The following is a 24076-nucleotide window of genomic DNA, read 5'->3' as shown; positions in this document are numbered from 1 at the left end:
TAATGAGCGGGGGACCCAGAGACAGGGCCTAATGGCTCTGGTGGCATTTCAAGTCAGAGCTCACTGGAGCAGTGACCAGGAGCCCCGGTAATGAGGGGCTGCAGGGTCAGTGCAGGACCCTCTCCAAACTGCCGAGGGAGCTGAGTCAAACGGTCCCTCTGGCTGACCTTGCTGCACAAGTGTTAGTGACTTCAGGGGCGCTCCAGGGCAGGCCCTCCAGGGAGCAGGCTGGCGGGATAATGAGTGGCTGGGACATGGCACTGGGCCTCTGCAGCTGCCCGAGTTCTCCGCGCTGCTCTTACGAACACTCAGCTCCTCCGGCAGCAGGGCTCTCCAAGTGGCCTCTTGGGCCTGAGTCATTTGCTGCTCCTTGCTCTGCAAGGGCCCACGATGGAAGCAGCCACTGTGTCACCTCTGAGGGCGTAGGGAGACTTTCCAAGACCTGCAAGACTTTCCAAGACCTCCCTCCGCACCTGGGAGTCAGGGCCCCCCACCTCTCTCTACTGCACACGTGTGAAGCAGAGCGTCCCCCTCCTACCTCTCATTCGAGCACCTCCCGGGGCTTAACCCCACCCCTCCCGGCCCCAGCGACAGAGGAAGTCCAGGTGCTCTGGGTGAACCACCCAAAAGGCATACTCTCCACACAGCAAAGCCCTTGACAAGTTTGAGGTTGTTCATTTCATTTTTCGCAGCCTCATTTAGAGGACTTAATCATGTGGCCAGCTGACAGATCATCTTTGATGATAAATCACTGTGCAATTTTTGGCACACATGTCAAAAAGAGTTCGGAGAATTGGGTGACATCTATTATACTTATTTGTGTGAAAGGCTTCTCAGCATCTAGAGCTATAAAAATGGAAGAAAATAAAGAGGCTGGATCCTGATGCATCCACAGATTCACAAATAATTTCTTATTTGTTTCACTAAGATGTGTTTTCAATATTTTCCTTTCTAGGTTCAGCAATTACTTATAAAAAATTTTAGACATCTATATTGTTTTAATCATTTTATGTTAAAAATCAGTTGTAATAACTCAATCCAGAAGACTTAAAAAAAAAAAAAACCCTTAGAATGTTTTGTCATAGGAAGTTATTTCAATTCTAATTTCTAAATATTTATTTGTGGCAGAGAAGTATGATAAGGTGAGAAATAAACTTTCAACCATAAAAAATGCTCATTACTAAGAAGTTCTGTAGGGGGAATGGGATGAAAGTACAAGTTTCAAGAGAAAAGGAACATCCTAAAATTTCCAGTTGTTAAGGAAGAACAGGTTGCATTTTTTTTTTTAATAGATGAGGGTATTAAATCACCACTCTTTGGATTTCAGATGATGTATTGTAAAGCATTGTGGTAGTTTTATTTTAAAATGTAAATATTTACCAAATGCCAGAAATCACATCCTTCACAAGTTTTAAAATTCATGTGAAAAATATTAGATGCCAACTTAAAAATGTGCAAGATGAGATACATAATTTTAAAAATATGGGGGGGGGGGCGGTATGCCAAGAGCAAAAGCTCTTTCAAACCCCAGCCTGATGGCTCTTCCTGGCCTTCGACTCCCACCCTCTCCTGGAGGGAAGGGCAGATGGAGGCCAAGATGGAGCCAGCCGTGGTTATTACCCATGGAGACGGCAGGGGCCAGCTCTATACCTCCCTCAAGACTTCAGAACAGGAAACAAGAACAGACCACAGCCTGCTGGGATGAACCTCTCCTTAGTGCTGAATTAAACTGCCTTCACATTAGCAGGAAGGGCAGACACTGGCCTGGGTGAACATAAGGGACAGACCTGCAGGCATTGGTGGAGAGGGGCCCCAGGCCAGGGTGAGAGTCTCTGCAAATGAGGGTGGACCGGGCCCACCACCCTTGGCCCACAGCACCCCTTCCCCTGAGGGGAGGCTGCGTTTCTGCAATAGCATGGTTTATTTCTCAGATAGCACAGGTGTTTCTGAAGGGGAGGCTGAAGCCCAGCCTCAGGTCGGGGCTGAGGGATTAGTTCCAGTCACCAGAGTCGGACTTTGGTTTCTGCTCTTTCTACCCTACTCCTTCACCCAACCCACCCCCCAGACTTCTCCTCCCGTTTCGTCCTGTACTAAGAGTATGTGCCATCCTGTCAGCATCTTCCTCCTCACCTGCCCCTCCCCCGGGCTCTGAATCTGTGGACCAGGATGAGAAGAGGCCCCTCAGGAAAGGAGGCAGCATGTCCTTCTAAGAGCCCGAGGGGCAGGAGGATGGGGTCAGGGGTGGGGGGTAGGTGAGGCTTCTCTAGGTTGAGAGTCCCTGGGATGAAGCCTGCGGAATTCATCTCTTCAGCTGCTGTGCCTCCCTCCAACTGCAGGGGGCGCCACTGAACACAGAGGCAGACGGCTTGGAGGGGCCGGCCATCACCCTGCTGCTGGTGGGAAGACCCTTAGCTGTGAGTGGGGGCAGAGGAGCCCCTGGTCTGTCATGAAAGCCCTTCCTGGCTCTGGGCCTCAGTTCTTCGTCTTGTAACAGGGTGACAGTAAGGATCCAGCCAGAGGCTGGTGTGGGCAATGCCTGAAGATCTGTGACCTGCTCATCTCTGGGGGTTCCTGTGACTTCTCAGCTCATCTCCCTATCGCACTGAGACTTGGGGCCCTGCCGGCCCTGGTTCCTGAGACCCCCCTTGTGCTTCCCTTCTCTCTGCCCCCACCAGGGCCTGCATGGCTGGAAGAACCCAGAGAAAGGTGCTGGAGGAAAATGGGGATGCTGTTCTGGTGGTCAAGTGATGGCAAGATGGGGGCACTCAGAGGTCATACAGCGGCCGTCTGCTTGATGCTGTGGAAGCTGATCCGCGTGGGCGACGTGGGGATGGACATGGCCCGGGCCACGGGGACTCGGAGGGAGTGATGGTCCTGCCAGCGGTGCCACCTCTTCCTCACAGCTGAGCGTACCTGCAGGGGACGGGCAGGACGATCCTGAGGTCCCAGCCAGTCCTCTCCCCTGCCCCCTGCCTCTTGCTGGGCCATCACGGGAGGCTGAGGTGACCCACCTGACTGCCACCCTCACACCCAGGGACGGGCTGGTTCCAAAAGCAGGGTCCTTTGCATGTCCTCTGCAGCCCTGATCTTCTCTACGCCCCTGCAAGATACACCCTGCTTACCCCAGCATGCAGCGGAGATGGAGCACTACTCATTTTAAGACCTGACTGTCACCGGTGCCACTATTCTCATCTGCATTGCAATGAAAGAATTTTCTGCAAAATGGATCATGTCCCCCACATGCTGGCCTGCCACATGGCTAAACAGAATAAATGCTCCACAAGCATTCACTGTTGGCTTGCTTTAGTGGTTCCTTCTCTCTCTGCCCTCTAGCAGCCCATGCTGGTCTCCACTGTGGACTCTCCTACCTGGGGTCTGCTTTAACTGGCAGAGACCCCAGCATGCAGACCCCACTATCACCCTGTGCACGGGCAGGTAAAGGGGCCTCAGGATGTCACTGGCATTCCTCTGGGGTGTGTGGAAACTCTTGAGCCCTGGGAGGGTATCTGCTTTCTGCCCCAGCACCCACTATGGGTCCTCACTCACCAGAGGCCTGAGTGAGCCTCTCTCCTGCAAGTCTGCTCTGCTAGGATTCCGGGCTTTGTAAAGTTCACCAGGTTTCACTGGAGCCTGGCTCCCTGAAACCATCTGGAGGCCTGTTGTCCCTGAAGCAGTAGGGAGATGGGAAAGGATGCGCTGGTGTCTTTCTGCTCCCTGGTCCATAAAAGCCTGGATGCACAGCTCACACCTCACTCCTGGAAAGTGCTCTCCTGTCATCACCCATGTGCTGGCTTCCCTCTCCCATGAGCCTCTGTGGCCTGGGCTCCTGCCCACCCAGCTTTTCGGGTGCATTGTGGAGAGCTAGTGTATTGTTTCCGCCTGCAGAGTTGACCTTCTAAACTGGTTGGAGTCCCTGAGACAGGTTCCTGTCTCCCCAAAGTTGAGTGGTTTCTCTGGCCCTCCCTTTTCCAGAGTCAGGGACTCCCCTCAAATTGCCCTGGAGGGAGGTCTGAGGACCTCAAAGCCCAGGCCTCCCTGGGACAGGCGTCATACCTCTCCGTTGAAGAAGCAGTAGAAGACGGACACAAAGAAACCCTGGGAAGGAAGAGGGAGAGGTCAGTGACCTGCTGGGGGAGCCGCTCTGCCTGGGGGGGTGGGGGTTGGAGCAGGGATGGGATGGCTGGGGGAACACTCTGACTCGGCACCCCAGCGGTTCAGAGCTGGGTGGGCACCCCCATCAAGGAGCAGGTTTACCAGGGTTCACTGTGAGCCACAGGGTGCCATAAGTCCTTGGAGCAGGGGCTGGGGCCTGCAGTAGGCCAGGCAAGGGTGACCCTGGTCCAGGCGGGGGTGGGCCCACCTGACCCTGGGTGTGCACACACTTGTACTTCAGTGTGTGTGAAGTGAACCCCGCGGGTGCCAGCCCCACTGAAGTGCTCTGTGAGGGCAGGGGTGCCTGAGCAATCCAGGGCAGCGAAGCTCACTGCAGCCCCATCCCGCCATGCGACCCACCTGGAACGACTGCAGGAAGGAGTTGAAATAGATGAACACAATCTGCGACAGCTCGTCCTCCCCAGGGTTGACGAAGAAGAGCATGTAGGTGATGCCCAGAAGGGGCAGGAGAACCAGGGTGGCCTTCACCGCCTTCCTGGGGGGGGGGGCAGAAAAGGTAACGAGACCCATCTGAGCCCACACTGCAGGTGGGTCCTCACTGGCTGGTGTTTCTTCTGGGAGCCTGAGCGAGGCCCCCAGGTGAAACACAGAGGGTCCTGCCCAGAGGCTGAGGGATGGCCCAGATGGCCTCCTCATTCCTTCCCTGCTGAGGGTCGAGGCACCCATCACTTACCTGTACTGGATCGTCTCTGATGTGGTGGATGCTCGTAACTTTGTCATTAGAATCCTGACAATGTTGAACAGAAATACAAAGTTGATCTGGAGGGAGAAGGGCAGGGAGGGAAAAAGAAAGAGCCATGAGGTGGGGACGAGCTGAGAGACAGCCTTCTCCCCTGCAACCCCCTGAAAATCCATGTCCCATACACACTCCCATTCCACCTGTTACCCCAGCACCTGCGTGGGGTCCCAAGGCCTCTGCTCCTTCCTCCTAAGGGCAGGTAGATACCTCAGTACCCTCACCTGAGGGTTCCAAAGCCTGCTTCTCCACCCGCAGGCCCAAGGGAGGGAACACAGACTTGGAGGGAGTGTTCACTCCTTCCTAAGGCACAACTCCTCAGAGTTCCCAAATCCCTGCCCTCCCCAGGGATACCGAAGGAACTGACGGCCCTGGTTGGCCCTCCTCCCACACTGCCCTGTTGCAGGGCTCCCACGTGTCAACTGAGGGGCTCCTGGAGGCCCCCTGGACAGAGGATGGCCCTGCCCTGGTGGCATGGACCCAGCCAGATGGAGCAATAAATGACTTAGTTGCTGGGAGGAGTGATTAATCTCTCACCATTCATTTTTAGAGGAAAACTCTAAAATATTCACAGACACCTCTGAGGCCATGGGGATGAACAGGCTCCTGGGCTGACTCCGAGGCTCCTAGAAGGGCCTCATTTATCTTCATTTTGAGCCTTCTCTCAGCATCGGAGTCTGCCACACCCAGCCTCTCCCCAGGACCTGCCCGTGTGGCCTCTGGAGGCAGCTTCAGGCTGTGTGTGGTTTCTGTAGGCGTGCAAGTGTTGGCTTGTCCGTGTGCCTGTGTGCTGCCCTCTCAATGTTCCATGTGAGTCTGTGCTCTGTGCTGGGACGTTTGCCTGGGAGCATGCTCATGTGTGAGTGTGTATCTGGGGACGCGGACATGCCTGTGTCTCTCTTCATCCATCTCCAAGTACAAGGAGACAAGAAAGTGAGCACTGTAGGCCTGACACCCTAGGAATCTCTCCCAGGAAAGAGGAAGATACATATTAGCCCAGGGGTGTCTGCTGGGTCATGCGTCTACACACGTCTGAGATGTGTGCACACACACACACACCCCTCCTGTCCCGGACCTGAGACTCTGTCATTTCTGAAGTCTCCTAAGTTCTGGACCCCAGACAGGGAGTCTGGGGACACAGACATCCCTGTGGCCTCTGGATCACCCCTAAGCTTGAGGATGCTCCAGGGGCCTGGGGTGGAGGGTCCCTCCTCAGTCACAGCCTGCTGCTCTTGAACCACAGTGGGACAGCCTGGTGAACCCAGGGTGAGGGGTGGTGGAAGCGTTCAGCCAGGGTTGCCATGGCCTAATGTACCTTGCTTCCTCTTAAGGCTCATCTAATCTCTAGCTCCTGGGTTTCTGGTATATTCTCCTGGATCATGAGGTCACTTGGACACATAGGTAGATCCTAATTTTCTCATACAAGTGATACAAAACACTTGACCTTTTCTGATTCTTCCTAACTTCTCTGAGAATAGAGGTTATTGGGATCAAAATATATTCCCATTTCTTCCATATTTCCCTGCATTTTAAACCTTATTCAATAATCATCCATAAACCCTCTAACCAATTCAATTATCCACTTGCTTTTATCCATCATTCCTTTAATCCATCCATCCAAATATTACTCGACCATCCTTTTATTAACTTCTCTAGCCACCTACCCACTTACTTAATGTGTGACATTCATCTACCCATCCATCCAACCATCCATCCATCCATCTAAATATCTGTTCAACATTCTATTCATCAATTTATCTACCCTCTCACTCACTTAACAGATAACATACACAGATTCACTAACCACCTACCCACCCACCCATCCACCCAATATAAGCAGTTGCTGAGCACCTTTGAGTTACGGGGCCTCTTCTGTGAGGCAAGAGCAGGACAGGGGCTGGTGTGGAGGGTCTGGGAGACAAGGCCTTATCCCCTCTCCTCACACCAGGCAGGAGTTGGTGACACTGTTCCCACCCCATCTCAGCCTGGTCTGTGCAACCCCAAAGTCACTCTTTCCTTTTGAGCTTGGCTCCCAGCCTCCCCATTTACAACATCTTCTCCACCTCATTTAACTGCAGGCACCTTCCTCCCTTCCCCAGAGAGGCACTGACACCACCCACCCACCCCCCACTTTCCAAACCTTCCCTGTCTGCGCATGTGCAGAGGCAGGCGGGGAGGGAGGAGGCCTGGCATCTCTTCCTTCTTGGCTTCAGACGTGATTCCTCCTGTCCTTTAAACCCAGGCCAGGAGGGGAAGCCCCAGCCCTTGAGGGTGTCCTCTGCATCCCTTCAGTTCTGGGTATTGGGGTGCTGCCATGACATCTCTGCTCCCTCTTCCCACCTCTCCCGGCCTCAGCTTCTTATCATGCACATTCACTGGCTCAAGCAACATAGCCAGCCTGCTAGTCTTGCCTGGATCTATAGCGTCTCAGAGGCCCCAGTCCTGAGTCCAACTATAGACAGGGCCCTATCTGGGCCATGGAGAAAGCCCAGATGACTCACATCCCTGACCACAAGGCCGCTGGACACACCACGGTTCTTCAACTAGAGTATGCACATCAAAGGTGCTTATTCCAAATACAGATCCTAGACCCACCTCAGAGATTCCCAGTGGCAGATGAGGGCCCTGGAATCTGCATTTGGAACAGGGAAGCTGAGATGCTGCTGAGGAAGACACCATCCATGGATCAAAGATCCAAGTCTTTCGCCAGACAGACCTCACGTGCCATCCACCGTTCACCTATAGCTGCAGGGGGCAGTTCCCAGGTTGGGGCTTTCTCTGGTGCCAGGGGAGCTAGCTTGGTCAGAAAACAGAGAGGGGCTTGGAAACATGGGGATTCCAGGTCCCCAGGGCATCAGCCACTGATGGGACATGAAATGTGTGGGTAAGTAACCTGGCTTCCCAACCGAGGGTCAGTTCTGAGACTCTTCCACTTGTTGCCCTGAGGAAGCCTGCTCATCAGTTCACCTTCGCTGGCTTCCTTCCTTGTCTTCTACTTTCACTATCATTCTGCTTCCGGGGACCACCTCCCACATGAACACACATGGCTCTAACTTCAGCTATTCCAACTAGAATCTGTGTGGCCTTAGGCAAACTGCTTAGAGAACCTTTCTGAGCTTCTGCTTCCTTGCTGGTCTAGCAAGGATTGCCACGGAGCCTGTCTGGGAAGGTCGGCTCACGTTCAAACACTCGTGCAGAGCACTGAGCTTGTGCTCTTTCCACGCTAACAACAGTGACAACAGCCTCCTGCAAACCCAACCAAGCCAACTCACTTCCCAGAACCCAGAAACGAGCATGGGTCTCTCAGACAGTTGTGAGCAGGGGTGGCAGGGTCACAGAGCTCGCATCCAATGGAAAGGACAACAAGAGGTGGTGGGTGATCTGCCCCTTAGGTCTCAGCTCAGCTAGCTATTAGTGGTAACCTTGTATAGTCATTTCATCTCTCAGGTTCTTCATCTGTGAAACGGGAGCATTATCCATATCTCTAGGCTTCAAGGGTGTGAGGACTGGAAATGAAGATAGAGCTTCTAGAAGGGTTGAACTTAGAACCTGGAAGCCCTGTCCATGTACACAGCAGTGTGTGGGCTGGGTCCACAGGGAAAGACAAGGCCCTTGGTGAGGGTGGAACCAAAGAAGGGAGCATAGACAGGAGGCGGGAATCGGGTCCTGGCATCAGGCCTTCCTGGCCTCCCTGGTGGCTCAGAAGGTAAAGAATCTGCCTGCTAATGCAGGAGACCGGGGTTCGTTCCCTGGGTCAGGAAGATTCCCCTGGAGAAGGTGTAACAACCCACCCCAGTATTCTTGCCTGGAGAATTCCACGGGCAGAGGAGCCTGGCAGGCTACAGTCCACGGGGTGGCAAAGAGTCTGACACGACTGAGTGACTAACACACACACACACACACACACACACACACTGGGCCTTCCAAGACTATCCCCCTTCTCTGTGCATTTCCTCACTGCTCTCCAACATCTTTGCAGAGGGGGCTCGCACCCCACCCAGGTCAGCCTTCCTTGGCTGGTTCTCAGGCTCATCAGAAGCCTTCTCCCTCCGGAATGGGCTCTCAGCTGCTGGTGGGGAAGGGATGGGTTTCATGGGGTTTCCATTCACACAGTGGAGGGGGTGGGGATCAGTGACTCATTGCAGCTGGGAATCCAAGGACAATGATCCCCCCAACTGACTGCTGACAATGACTGGCTTCCATCTCTGAAATGAATGAAGCCCTGATGGTAGAGTTTCAGGCAGTGGGTAAAAAACCTTCTTAGTCATATTTATCAAGGACACTCCAAAGAAGGGGTCAAATGAATCCTGGAGGAAGTTACAAAAGGGTGGAGAGTAAGGAGATAAAAAGAGATAAACAGTCATTGTCTCTAAGGTAGACCATTAGGCACCTGCTGTGTGCAAGAGGGGTATGACCATTCCCTCTCAAGCTTCCCACAGGAAGCGAGTGGCCCTTTAAAGAAGCTGGTACATACAGGAGCCTGAAATTACCAAGCCTGAAATAAGTCTTACGTAAATGCCAATTTCTTATGGTGCTTTTTTGTACATTTCTTTTTTTTTTAATGTATGATATATAATGGGTTCATTTTTTTGCAGAATGCAGCCTCTACTTAAACTCTACCTTAATTAAAGCTCGCTGTGGTTTAGAGACCTGGCTGCAATTATATCTTAGATGTGAATACTTTTGGCAAAGGGTGGGGAGCTGGGTAAGGAACAATTGCTCATTATGCTTTGCTTCATTTGGTCCCACTGCTCCAGGCTGGGGGCGGTGGGCTGAACCTTGGAGGAGGTCTCTGCGGGTGGAGGGAGAGGTAGGTCTGGGCTGAACCAAATCCTGCAGACCCTTCTCTTGCCACCAGTTGCCCTCTCTCCCCCCGCCTGGCTGTCTCAACACTGAACCTGGCAAGGGGATGTCAGATGTCAGAGAGACTAGAAATCTGCCAGTCAGACCCACTCTCTGCCCAGAGAAAGAACCCAAGGGCCAGAGAGGGGAATGGGGCTGCATCAGGGTGTAGAGTGTTGGAAAAGAGAGAACAGAGAGCCAAGCAGTGTGGTACTGTGTACAGAGTTGGGGGGGGGGGCGGGGCGTGCGGGGTAGGAGCTTCTCCAGGCCACATCCTTCCCCAGCATCTCTGTGGTGGGTCCTCTGCAGTCCTCTGGGTGCCCAGCCCCATCCCAGTTCCCACTGAGGACCTACCAGGAGCACGAGGATGATGGGGCCCTGGTAGATGTAGTCCACCAGGTCACCGGGCTCCTTGCCAAACCAGCACCTGCAAAGATGGGGTGGCTGTAAGTGGCCTGCTGAACCAGAGCCTGGGACCATTGCAGCCTTGAAGCCAGGGTCCCCTGGCTTGATCCTTTCTGAGACCCCATCTCCATGGCTGCTCCTCCCCCTAAAGCCTGGATGGACAGCCCCAGACCCACTGACCTCCTTGGGTCACTCCTGAGCTGCCTTTTGCCCTACGTGGAGGGTCTGGTCTCCTCAGGTAGACCGAGAGAGGGTCTGGGTCTCCTCCTCACTCCCCCACCCCCATCCCAGTCTGCTGGGCCCAGGCCTGGACCCACAAGAGGCTCATGAATGGAGAACTGGGCTCCCCCTCGCTGGCCCAAAGCCCAACCACCTGCACGACCTGTTCCCGCATTGTCGGGAACACGCATCTCCTGTGCCAGGCACTTAGCCACACAAAGCCGCAGGTGCGGAGGCGGGAGCCTTCTCCTGGTGCATCCCCGGCCTCATTCACTCAGGGGAGGAAGCCTGTTTCTACGCTGGTTGGCTATTCCCTGGGGATGCCAGGAGTGGAGAAGCTTCAGGGCCTGGGGTCAGGGTTAGCCCAGGACCCAGTTTGGCTCTGTCAGCAACTCTTATTGGACCTCAGAAAGGGCCCCACAGACTTCAGGAAGTTCTATGTCTTCCACAACCTTGGAGGCCATTCAGTGTACACTGCCTAGGTGTGTACCCTCACTGCTGCCCTCCTAGCACAGGGATTGTTTTCCTTTGCTTAAATGCCCCCATGATGGGAAGCTCACTACCTCTCAAGGCAGCACTCTCACTCTAGGGCAGCCTTTATTGCTAGGAGCCTGGAACCTACCCCATCACTGCCCCTACCCCTAAACCTCATCTGTTGTCTCTAGCCTGGGAGACGGCAAGAAGATCTGAGCATCGAGACTGATGCTCCTTGTCCTCTCTTCTCTCAGTGGATGGCTCCCGACGTCCCCGATGTTCCTTGGCTGCTCTGTTGCCGCCACCTGTGCTGAGGCTATTTCAAAGTCTCCAGTGCAGAGGGTCCCAGCATGGAACACTGTACCCGAGGCAGAGACTGGGGTGCAGAGTAAAACAAGCGTCCACTGGCCTGACCCGCGGCATCTGTGAGTGGCTCAGTGCCACAATCCTGGATGTGCTCTGGCCTAAAACCTGGGAGTCCTTGGCCTCCTGCATATGGCCCAGGCCAGGCTCACCACACCCAACTCCAGGAGGAGGCCTTACCAAAGGTCAAGAGGGTCATGCATTGGATGCCTAAAGGAACCATGATTCCTAACTCAATTCCACTAAGTTGACTTGACACCTATCACATGAGTACCTCTGGGTTCCGGGGAAAGTTTTTCAATTTTAAAACAATGGAAAAGTGAATATGTCCTGGCTTGGCTGCAGGTCCAACCCCGTGGTCTGGCCAGAGCCCACGGCTGGCCAGTCCTACTTACTGTTCATTCTCGTAGTAGAGTTTGCCAATGGCCCAGGCAATGACGATGGGGCAGGGGACGCCTGAAAGAAGGACAGACAAAGCTGCAGTGGACAGAGAGATGGTCAGGAGACCCTCTTGTAGAGCACAGAGTATGGGGACCACAAAGGGCTAGGACATTGTTTCCAATCATTCAACTGCAGGCCATCTAGGACCTTGGGGGGCCCTGTTCCTAGACCCCTGCCACACCCCTTCCCCACTCTCAGCTATCCCCTCCAAGCAGGTCAGAGAGATGAGGGGATAGTGTGATTTTCTGAGATTTTTTGATAGAGAAGTGGAGCTGGCCAGCTTCTCTTTTGAGGTGAGAGACAAAGGTCTTTGGATCAGCCATTCCAAGCAAGAAGAGGAGGACCATTTGTGGACTGTCCTCTTGGAGGGACCATCTGCTTCTCCCTCGTCCACTTGGAGGAGAGTGGCTGCCTCCTCAGACTATCCTGGGGATGGTAGACGGCAACATGGTCCCGTCCTTGGACCCAAGATGAAAGGAGGTGACCCAGTCAGCAGAATCCTCTCCCCACTAGACCCTGCAGGCCCCCCGGGACCCTCACACCATCCAATGAAGAGGAAGAGCCATTTGCGCAGGCGCTCGGTGGAATAGGTCATGACAATGGCCGTGTGCAGGTAGCAGCCCTCTACGAACATCCAGAAGAAGTTTGTCACCACGAAGTAGTTGAAGATGGTGGTGATGCAGCGGCACCAGACCTGCAAGGGGCAGGCAGCAGTCAGCAGCTGCCTGGAGCCAAGGCCCAGTGTGCAGCTCGGGTGCTGACAGAGCAGAGTCATTTGCGTTAGGTCACGGACACAAACACTCTCGAATCTCATTCTGGGAAGCTTCATCCTTCATCATTTCTCTTTCAGTTTTTCAGATTAAGGGGCCAGGCTCCCCTGACACCAGGGTGTCTGACTTCTCCCTGGTGATTTCTAATCTCCTTTCTCATAAAAGAAAGTGGGAGTCTGGCTCTGAGCTTTCTGCAGGGAGAGGCTAGAACTGAACCGCACTGCTGTGTATCACTGTCATTTTCTCCAGCATGTGTGTTGGGCTCAGTAGCCCAGTAATGTACGACTCTGCGACCCCATGGACTGTGGCCTGCCAGGCTGCTTTGTGCTTGGGATTTTGCCAGCAAGGATACTGGAGTGGGTTGTCATTTCCTCCTCCAGGGGATCTTCCCGATCCAGGGATCGATTGAACCCATGTCTCCTGCCTCGGCAGGTGGATTCTTTACCACTGAGCCACCTGGGAAGCCTATTTTTTCAAGGATCACCTTCAGTTCACAGCAAATCAGCCTGGTTTCCATTTAGGGATGGACTATGAAATTTCATGCAGAAAAAAATTAGTGAGTCAATTTAAAGGCTGCTATTGAAACAGTACAGGGTCTATGAAGGTGAGCCACAGCTCTGGAGGTGATCCTCCCAGATTCCTAGGTTTAGGAAATTCTGGGCTTAGCGTGATCGCTGTTGTCTCTGGAGCTGGGGCCTCACTAACACTGGGGCCTCTGGCAAGTGGCCATACCTCTCTGAACCTCACTGCATTGTAGAGAAAAAGATAATGCCATCCTACAGGCTGGCTCCAGGAGATGGAGGTGGCAAAGGCAGGCACCACGAAATGAATGCCATTGCCAAGTGCCTTCTCAGTTAAGGGGAATTTGTCCTTGTCCCTCTGAGCAGGGTTACTACCATTCCCTCAGAGGACAAGCCTGCCCAGAGCCAGCGTGGGCCACGGCCAGGTCCGGCTTCAGGCCAGACCTCTTCTCAATGGACCCTCCCTGGCTATCTTTCTTAGGGATTTGTCCCCAGGGCACCCTCAGAGCTGAGGACATGGGCAATGGTGGTCAGAGGAGCCCTGCCATGGGAATGGATTGTGGACGGCTCAGCCCCTCTCTGTCAGGCTCTAATAGCCTCGGCTGTCAGAGCATCAGCTGAGCTGATCTCAGCCTCTGTGGCTTCCCCCCATGATCCCAGCCCTGATCTTGGGCTCCATGTGGCTGTCTGTCTTCTCTAATCTGAGAAAGTCCTGCTGAGCAAGGACTCCTAAGATCTGCTCCTCCGCAGATCTTCTTCCTGCTTCCCCATCCCCAGGTTAACAATGCCTTGTCAATACAAGCCAACAGTGGGCTGCATGACACCCCAAACTGATTGAATTTTGTTGATGCTGAGGCAAGGCTAGATGAGGGGCCAAGTCAAAAGGCAAACCAGGCTGGGTGTGTGCTCAGGACTAGCCATCCAAAGACAACGTATTGAGCAGTCTCTAATAGTGGACAGAAGAGCTCTGTGCATGGCTCCATTCTAGGCTCTGGTTTCACAACCTGGGCGCAGTACAACAGCGGTTGACACAAATCCAGAGCGGGCAGCTAACGCGCTGTTCTGCTCAATGTCCTGATGGCCCAGCTGCAGAGGCATCATAACAACGTCATCTAACCTCTCTGAGCCTCGGTTTCCATGTCTGGAAAATTCCATGTAGGAAAATTCCTACAACTCTCTAATTGGAATCAAGTGAGCTAAAGCTCCATAGAGGTTAATTTCAGCCCTTTCCTCTAAGGGATCTTCGGGAGGTACTAAATGCAAGACAGGGAGTGGAACAGGATAAACCAAAGTCTGGGGTCTGGTCTGAGCTGCTCTCAAGACCCCACCTGGAGCCCCATTCCCCCACCTCCGGCTCTGGAGGGACAATGATGGGGTAGAGGTGAGCTCAGGCTCAGGTCTGCATGTGAAGACGGGGTGAGAGAGATGGGAGCCCCCAGAGCCCCCCAGGCCCAGCCCCAAACCTCCACGCACGACCTCGTTGCTCTCATGCACTTCGTGGTCGATGAGCTGTAGCAGGAACCACAGGACATTCCGCAGGATAAAGGTGGTGATGAGATTCCAGTGAATCACGTTCCGGAGACAGCGAATGCTCCTGTGTGAGACCCAGGATAGCTGTCAGCCGGGACAGGCTGCACCTGGGCTCAGAGCTCAGTTGGGGCAGGGGACAGGGGTCAGCTGGGCCTGTGCCCCTCCCTCTGACCCGAGGTGAGGGAGAGACTTAGCCTGGGATGAAGGCAAGACAGTCTTCCAGGGCCAGCACCCCTTTTGCATTCTGCATGCCTGCTAGTGGTCAGTGCTCTGGTACCTCCCCAAGCCCCTTTTGTCCATTGGCCCCAGGGTCGCCGGAGTGGAGGTGAGAATGTCTGAGATAGGTGAAGGAGATGCTATGGGGGGGGGGGGGTGCGGAGAAAAAGCAGGGGTGGGGTGGACTCACCGCAGGGCCAGGAAAAGCAGGAAGGCACCCACGAGGGCTGCCACGGACACGCAGTGGCCCAGGTAGTTGACTATGAGTGCAATGCGGTAGTGCAGGTCATACTTCCTCTGCTGGACAGACAGACAGACACACAGGCAGCTGGAGGCCTGGGGCACGTGGATTGTCTAGCGATGGCCACCCAGTGCGTCCTGACCTCGGGGGCACTAGACACCTGGCTCCCACAGCTCTCTCCTGTTGGCCCTGCGTGGCTCTTGGTATGAACGGCTGTGGTCAGGAGTCCCAACATGCAATTTGGGGCAGATCTGAGCACAACATATCCTGAGCTAGGCCAGAGTTGTGGGGATGTAGACTCTATTTTATTTTTGTAATTAATTTATTTTAATTGGAGGTTAATTACAATATAGTGGTGGTTTTTGCCATATATCAACATGAATCAGCCACAGGTGTACATGTGTTCCCCCATCCTGAACACCACTCCTTCCTCCCTCCCCACCCTGTCCCTTCTATTTCAGTTTTAATTCTGGAATGGAAGTAGCTACACCTGTGTTTTGTCTCAGCTCACACCCTAACGGGATGCCCCCCAGAGTGCACTGACTTATACCTCTGGGACTCTGTATAATGAAGCCAACCTGCCCTCCCATCTCTGAAGCAGTGAACTATGTATGGCAGGTCTGGGGGTCCCATGGGTTCAGTCTGTCCTGGGTACAGCTGTGAGAGGGTGTCTTGTCTGTAGAGATTTTAAGAACAGTATCAAGGCCAAACAAAAGTCAGTCTGCTTTATCACTACTAGCTGGCAATTCTAAACAAAGGCAATGATTAAGATAGTCCTTCCTGTCGGGGCAGGCTATCCCGACACCCCACCCTCACTTTGGTTTACCAGTGTTCACCTCAAGCACTGTGAGATGGGGAGTGAAGGCGGAGGCTGGAGGGGACCACTTTCTCTCCTTTATGACCGTCCCGCTTGCCCCTCTTGTGGCCTCACTGTAGACCTCCTTTGGCTCACATTTTGTAGAATCACTTTCTCAGGGCAGACAAATGTTTTTTCTCTGAATGTGGACTTCTTTTGGGGAAAAGTTACAGCCTCACTGGGGGCTGTAAAGGGTGAATGAGGAGGAAGATGGAGGTGGGATGTATCTTTTGGAGTCAGGAGTGAGAAATAGCTTCAAAGGGGAGGAGGTTGGCACCACAGACAGTACGGAATCCAGTTCCAGAGCAAGGGGAGGGGTGAAGCCTGAGGGGGGCGCAGCTTCCTGCAGGGAATACCCCTCTGAGCCCTGCACCTGTTTCCACATGGAGTCGTAGAATCAGAATGCAAGATGGAGAAACAGGCCCAGAGGAGAGGAGTCACACAGCCTGTTAGATGTGGGGACACTGGTCACATGGTCATTCCCTGCGTGTGTCATGCGCCACCTTGCTTGGGCCCCTCACCAGCCGAGCTCTCCCGAAGGTGGGGCTCTGTGTCCCCTTCTCTGCCCACCACAATGTCACTGAGCACAGGACAGGACATAAAGCCAGGGACAAGAGGTGCAAAAAGGGGTGGGTGGCCGACACAAGGACTGGTTCTGCCCCCTTGGGATCCCCTGTGCTCTGTCCCAGTCCTACACTTATACAAGGACCAAGGGTGGGGCAGGTGGGGACACTCACCTTATCATCCAGAATGGGTTCACACTGTGAGTAGTTGATCCGCGAGGCCCATGTCCCATTCTCCAAGCACTCTCGGTAGGCATTCCCTACAAAAGATGGCCAGCACCAAGCAGGGGTGGCGGTCACTTCTCAAGAACTCTCCCTGGCTCCCTGGTACCCACAGGTTAAGGTCCCTACGTCTCAGGCTCTCTAGACCTGCAAACACAACACGTCTGTACATTCACGTGAAAGTCATTAATGTAAAAGTGCATAGAAGGCTTACCACCCGGGGTGGCTAAAAGGCATGATTAAAACCCATTTCTGATACAATCTTTGACTAGCAATTTGTACATTTTCTTTAATTTTGTTCAAAACTGAACCCCAGGGACTTCCCTGGTGGTCCAATGACTAAGCCTCCATGCTCTCAATGCAGTGGGCCCAGGTTTGATTCTGGTCGGGGAACTAGAGTCCACATGCTGAAACTAAGAATTTGCATACCACAACTAAAAATTCTGCATGGCACTACTAGAGATCCCACATGCTTCAATGAAGATTGAAGATCCTATGTGCTGCAACTAAGACCCGGTGCAGTAAATAAACATTAAAAAAAAAGGTTGAACCTCATTGTGAGTCCTGGGATGTGGCTGAAGACTCACTACTTTCAGCACGATGATTAGTTTCCAAACTTATCACAACCATTTTATGCTGCTGAGATCCATACTTTTCCATCAGGATCAGCACTTTCATGTTCACCACAGTCACTGTTTACACAGCAGGTGTCTGCCCTGTACCAAGTCCTCTTTTAACTGCTTTATTTACACTTGCCCCTTCAATCCTCACAGCAACCCCATGGAGGACGTACTAAGATTAACCCATTTTACAGATGAGAAAAGTGAGGCACAAGGCAATCAAGCAGTTTGCCAAGGATACAGAGATAAGAAGATTCAAACCCAGAAGGTCCAATTCAGGGCTTATGTTCCTAGCCCCTAAGCTACTGGGTAGTGGTACAGGAATGACGGCAATTCGGGGCAACAAGACTGTGCTGCTGACCTTGAGCTGCAGCTGCCTGGGAGGCCACCACGTGATCTCTACATGTTTGAGAACTTGCCTCTGTGTTCAAGTTGGAGTGCGATGTGGGAAAAGACATTTCAGAACATCTGTGTCTGATATAGAGAAGTGAGGGCTTTATTGAAGGGGGATGTACAAAGTTCAAAGAATGCTCATATTTTCTTTAAAGCCTAGCTTGACTGTCAAGATCTAGCTCCTAAGCCACCCTCTCCAGGTAGCCACCCTCTCCAGATCACCTCCAGCCAGAAGAAACCTCTCATACCTGATAACTCCAAAGCCCTCTGCTGCTTCGGCTCGGCTGGGCATTTTGCTGTTTTCTGTACCTTACCTCCCCCGCTTACTCGGAAACTCTAAACCACCCATTGTTTAGGGGTAATTTGTTCCAGGGTTCTGCTCTCTGGCTAATGGGCAGTTGTTTGTGGATTTTTCTTTTGCGCTTACGTTTGAATCACAATACAAAGCTAATTAAAATAAATGGTTCACAGAGCACAGAGTCACAGAGCTGGAGGGGGGAACCTTAGATTGTTTTTGGAAGCAATGAATTCTGAAATAATTACGTTACTTTAGAAAAATCCACTTCCGCTGAGCTAACAGTGAGTTAAAAGCAATGAAATTATGAAGGCACACTTGCTGAAGAGCAGAAACAATGGCGGAGATTCTATTAGCCTAATTGTTTTTTTAATTTGAGCTCATAGGTTTTTCAAATTTGGGGTTGTTACTGGCCTACTCTGGACTCCTGGGCCTCTCACCTGTCAGCGAGGTCCCTGGCCAGGGTATGAGTCAGTTAGGCCAGTGTTGGTCTGACACTGACTCTGACCCAGTGCAAGGACACCAGCTCCTTGCCCCTAACCATGGCACCCAGCCCCAGTGGGGTCTCTCCTCCGACAGGCTTGTTATATACAGAAAAGTTGTATGTTAAGAGAATGTGATGCATAGAATCAGTGATGTCACTGAACTAAGGAAGAGTATAGGGTGAAGCCAAAAGGACCAATGTAAAGGCATTTTGGGAGGGTGGGTGCTTTTATTAAATGAACAGTCCCTCCCTGATAGGGGTTCAGAGTCCCTCTCAACAGGCCTGCGTAAGATGAGACAGACTCTGATCCTGGCTGTAGTCCAAAAGGCAGAAAATTTTATCTTCTATGGATGTGTTCTTAGATGTTATCCAGCCTTCCAGAAGTTCAGTGCTAAGCTCCTTCCTCCAGGAAGAACTTTTTGATTGCTTCCGTCTAAAGAGTCTCTTTCTCCTGAGTCTCCCAATACCTCCATGCTCCTCAGTCCTGACAGCCTGAGCCCCACAATTAAGCTCTTGCATATGACCTGGACCTGAGTTGTTCTGGTGCATGAGTCTGGTGTCTCAGGTCAGTGTGGGGTTCCCTGAGGATGTTGTTGTTCAGTTGCCCAGTCGTGTCCAATTCTTTGCAACCCCATGGACTACAGCATGCCAGGCTTCCCTGTCCCTCACCATCTCCTGAGGTTTGCCCTAGTTCATGTCCATTGCATCAGTGATACCATCCAGCCATCTTATCCTCTGATGCCCTCTTCTTCTTCCCTCAATCTTTCCCACCATCAGGGACTTTTCCAATGAGTCAGCTATTCACATCAGATGACCAGAATACTGGAGTTTCAGCTTCAGCATCAGTCTTTCCAATGAGTATTCAGGGTTGATTTCCCTTAAGATTGACTGGTTTGATTTCCTTGCTGTCCAAGGGACTCTCAGGAATCTTCTCCAGGACCACAGTTCGAGGCATCAGTTCTTACCCCTAAGCTGAGAATACTCATCTCCCAAGTATGGTATCTCGTGGTGGTACTGACCGTGGGTGGGCTTGAGGATGGGAGGGGTCAGGCCAGAGAGGCTGCAGATCTGAGACCTTTCTGGTCCTTTACATCAATGCCCTTGGGGTACCAAGCTCTATGGAATTCTGTCTCCTCCTTTATTTTTTTTTCCCCTGAAGTCCACCCCTCCCCTCTCCCCCCCACCTGCCTCCTCTCTCATCATCTTGCCTGGACGGGCACAGCAGCCTCCTCTCTTGCCTCCCTGCCTCATTGCTTGTTCCCCTCAACCCTCTGTCCTTTACTCCCATTTCATGTTGATTTCTAAATAAAAGCCATCTGCTGCTGCTGCTGCGTGCATGCTCAGTCATCTCAACTCTTTGAGACCCCATGGACTGCAGCCCACCAGGCTCCTCAGACCATGAGGATTCTCCAGGCAAGAATACTGGAGTGGGTTGCCATTTCCTTCTCCAGGGGATCTTCCCAACCTAGGGATCGAACCCATAACTCCTACATCTCCTGCATTGGCAAGTAGATTCTTTACCACTGAGCTACCTGGGAAGCCCAATAAAGGCCATCAACAGCTTTTTATCACTCTGGAGAATAAAGTCCAACCTTCCTGGTGTGCTAATCAAGGCTCTTAACACTCGGGCCCCAGCAGAACTTTCCTGACCCATCACTACCTCTCCACGTGGCTGGTGATATTTGCACCAGCAGGCCTGGCACACACCACCCCTAGAGACTCTCACCCACTACTCACTGACAAAATCCTACCTCTCTTTTAACCCCCATCTCTAATGCCACCTCCTCCTGGAGGCTTCCCCAGTACCTAGGGTACTACGTAATCTCTTCTTTTTCCCTCTAAACACCTCCTCTATGTCTTCCCATTTCTTGAAACATAGGTCTTCACACTCTATTGCCCTTGAACTAAAGCAGCACATCCATTTCATATCATAGTCCAGAGCACACACACACATATCCCTCACATGACCGAATCCAGTTTCACAAAGCAAATTTTATCTTACCATGGCTATAATATTTTCTTTCTATTCTTTTTTAATGAATTATATGTATTTTATACCCAAATGCTAGTCATGACCCCCTAAATTTACTTCACAATCTGCTATGGTACAACACCCTTTGAAAAAGAAAAATCTTTTAGAGCATTTGCCATCATTCACTATGGGCTTCATCTCTTTAGAATTGATCCTTCTTTTCTTTGCTACTGAACTTAAGCTCCCTGGGGACAGATAAGTAGAGAGAAACCATACTGGAATCAACAGATCCTGCCTTAGGAGTGAGCCACTGAGTACATTTGGACTGAATCAAATTAACTCAAATCTGGCAAAACCTGGGAAAGTAGGGTCTGAGAAGTGGGATGCAGTGGTGTGAGGGGGCTTGCCCTCTGGGGACCCAGTCGTGCTGGGAATAAGGCTCTGGTTATATGCACTGAGGACCAGGAGGCTGGAAGACAGATGTCCCCAGCACTTCGGGAGAGTTGGCTAATGAGGATGCTGAGCCCTCAGGCACAGCCTCAGACAGAAGAAAGGAAGACTGGAAGGGTCCCCCCTGGGGACCAAAGGAAGATGGGCATGGAGCATCTGAGGGCAGGTGGTCAGGCCAGAATTGTGGGGATGGAGGCGGCAAGGTGGGTGCCTGTTACCACAGCAACACAGGTGCCCCCACCAAAGATCGATGCCAATGGTGTGCAGTGCAGTTTTCCAGGGGTATCAGGGTCTGTATGATGCAGGCAAGGTCTTCTCTTCCAGGGCTCTGTGGTCTGGAAAGCCCGGACTCTAACCCTGGCAGCACGACAGGACTCTGCCCCCAGAGTGGCCCTGGCCTGTTGAAAGCCCCCATTACAATATGCTCTCTCCCTTTCAGATGCTGACACTTTGATGAGAGTTTCTGGTTTGGGCAGTCACCTGAGTGGTCTGGGAGCCTGGCTGGGAGAAAATGGAAGCCTACATTCTAGCTGTAGTTTTGTCTCTGGCTGATTAAGTGATGTTGGTTAAGTCCCATCCCTTTTGCCCTCAGCTTCCCCATTCATGAAAAGTAATGTAAACTGCTTCTCAGTGATGCTGTATTGGCATTTCAGGCGGGTCAAGTATTTGCTGCACGGGACTTTTCAATCTGCTAAACGCCAGGAGTACCCTCAAGCCATTGTAATAACCTCAGACATCCATACGTCACTTTTAAGCACTCCTGAGGTTGGCACTTCTATCTCTGATAGTCGAACTGGCAGTGTATGGGAGATGGGGACCATGAGGGACCATTTTTCTAGTGGTAGTTATGAGACAGAGTGCAAGAGTCAGGCGGGGCGTGGGGATGAGTGAGACTGCGGAGGAGGAGCAGCAATGTGGTCATTGGCCGTCTGGAAAGAAAATGACAAGAAGTGAGGGCGGAAAGGTGCTGACAGGGAGATGGGAAGGGCCAGAAGCAGTATTTACTGAAGGAATGAGGTCACTGCGCAGGACTGAAACTTTCAGTACCACGGATAGCAGAATGCTCCCACTCCCTGCTTCTCACCATGGATGCCGCTTCAGTGAACTGGAGAGCTCCTGAGAGCTCCTAAGACCTAACCCTAAGCTCACCCCCATCTCATATTCACATTCAGCCCTGTGCCAACAGCAATTTCCCTGAACTACCCAAACAATGTGCGTCTCCCTGAGTTAAGCCTGCACATTTCCTGTCTAGATCTGATTACTGCACATTGGTGGGGGTAGAGGTGGGGGCAGCTGGTGATGCTGACCCAAATTCAGAACCCACCTGCCGCACTGAGAGACTGAGAATCTGCCATCATCAACCCAGTCATCAGGTTCGGAAGGGGCCCCTCAGGGCCATCTGCTTGTGACAGAGGGGAAGGGAACGTCTTTCCCATTTTTTCAGTGTTGTGTAGACACTGCTCTCCAGACTCCACCATCACCCTGGACCTCCCCAACCCCCCAGCTCTCTATTTCTGCCCTTCTGTCCTTGAGTAAGTGTTGGAGGGGTAAATGTCCACACCTACAGCAGAGAGTGGAGAAACTGAGTCAGGAAGACACAACGCAGACCCCACTGGGTCCATGAAAAAGGGAAGAGGTATGAGTAGAATCCAGCTCACTGTGTGAGATCACTGGCCTCTCCAGGGAAGGGGCAAGTGGGAGGAGGCGCCTACCCTTGTTCGGGCCGCTATTGTGCAGGCTCCCTCCTTCCAGTCATGCCTAGCAACACTCCATCGGCTTGTCACCATGACGCCAGCTAGCAGAGGGAGGCTGGAAGAAGGACCCTCGAAGCAGAGGCTGCTGTAGAGAGGAGGGTGTCAGGGGAAGGGAGCCCCAGGAACTCATCCAGCTCCCCACCCACCTCATACAGAGAAACTGAGGCTCAAAGAGGAGAAAAACCTGCCCAAAGGTGAGCCAAGTAGAATTAGAACTGGCTCCCAACCATCGCTTCTGTGAACTGATGGGGGGTGGGGGCAGGGTATCTCTGGCTGGCAGTCTTCTGTTCTCCTGTTAACACAGGGGTCTCTGGGGGCCAGGGCGTCACTTCTCTCCGGAGACCTTTGGGGATCAGATCCTCTTAGTGTAGACAGACTGCCCCCTCTTGGTGCCCCAAGACACCATCCAGAGACCACACAGCTTGGTGCCTCTCAGGGTCAATAGAAGGTGACACCACCCCAGAAGGAGGACAAGCATCCTTGGTGTGAGTGGGACCCTCAAGGACACGATCCCAGAGACACGATTGCTCCTCCTCCTCCCTCCAGACCCTAAGCCACACTCTGCTCGCCCTGCCGACACAGCCTGGCTGTGCACAGCGAGTCCCAGGTGGTGTTGTCTCCCGGTTGCGACAGGGCCCATGACGTCAGTATGTTCCTGTGTCCTTCACACAGATAAGGAAACTGAGACTCAGATGGGGTGGATCTGCCACCCATCCACTCGGTGAATCCCAGCACAGCCAGCACTTGGGTGGGCTCCCCTGAAGCTGAGTCTGGGTTCCTCCTGCTATTCCTCATCCCCAGTCCCACCCCTGCAGGTGCTCTAAAGGGAAATTCTGGCCAGACTCTGGAGCACCTGGTTTGAGGTGGGTGGACTGCCTTTAGGGTCCTTTGGGGTGGTCCCTGAGAGTCACCGGGGGTGGAATTTGCTGTGGGGGTTCCCGATCCTGCTGGGGTTGCCAGGCTGGAGGGAGAGTGGACAGCGAAGGACGCTGCAGCTTCTGACTTAACAGCAGGAGGGAAGGGAGGAGAGGGACAAGGTCAAAGTTCTCAGCCAATCTGGATTCAGATTTAGAAGGTACATCCTGAACATCGAGCAGCACCCTTCGGGAGTATTCCAGTCCTGCCTCATGATGCTCTGGATGAGCATTTGGGGCCTGAGCAGTGTGGGCAGAACTGAAGCCCATGCCCCGGCATTCAAGGCCTCCATGATCTGGCCCTGCTCCCTCTCTCCCTCTGTACCTACTCTCCCTTCCACCTGACACATCACTGGCTTAATTATCCAAGAGTGTGCTCCAGAGCACATGCTCCATGAAGCCTTCCCAACTTGCTTTCTCTTCTTTTTTGGAACCAACTTCCTTCCATGTATTCCTACAGCCTTGGCTGTGCTATTTTACTGAAGAGCAAATACCAAACAGTTCTCTTTAAACATCTCTCTCTCTAGCACAGGAGACCCTGGAAGGCTGACTCAGGTCTTATGACTCTTTGAAGAGCTTGTTTCTAGTGGAGAAAGGGAAACATATAAACCCAAAGAAGGGA

General features: G+C 52.6%; 1 protein-coding gene across 4 annotated transcripts in view; it reads right to left on the bottom strand.

Moving 5' to 3' along the window:
• Positions 1-2772: 2772 nt before the first annotated feature.
• Positions 2773-24076, bottom strand: part of CRHR2 (corticotropin releasing hormone receptor 2) — a 43704-nt gene continuing 22400 nt past the window's right edge. For 2 of the 4 annotated variants that reach the window (XM_061166360.1, XM_061166362.1), the window contains 10 exons: positions 16525-16610; positions 14881-14990; positions 14421-14538; positions 12194-12347; positions 11608-11668; positions 10106-10178; positions 4847-4932; positions 4513-4648; positions 4054-4095; positions 2773-2913 (listed from right to left, as the gene is read on the bottom strand). In XM_061166360.1, coding sequence (XP_061022343.1) covers positions 2773-2913; positions 4054-4095; positions 4513-4648; positions 4847-4932; positions 10106-10178; positions 11608-11668; positions 12194-12347; positions 14421-14538; positions 14881-14990; positions 16525-16610 — 1007 coding nt within the window. The remainder of the gene's footprint in view (positions 2914-4053; positions 4096-4512; positions 4649-4846; positions 4933-10105; positions 10179-11607; positions 11669-12193; positions 12348-14420; positions 14539-14880; positions 14991-16524; positions 16611-24076) is intronic. The other 2 variants (XM_061166361.1, XM_061166363.1) reach the window with 1 other exon arrangement.

The sequence above is a fragment of the Dama dama genome, chromosome 18, assembly GCF_033118175.1.
Source record: "Dama dama isolate Ldn47 chromosome 18, ASM3311817v1, whole genome shotgun sequence".
Classification (NCBI taxonomy): Eukaryota; Metazoa; Chordata; class Mammalia; order Artiodactyla; family Cervidae; genus Dama; species Dama dama.
This window is presented reverse-complemented; position numbering and strand designations above follow the sequence as displayed.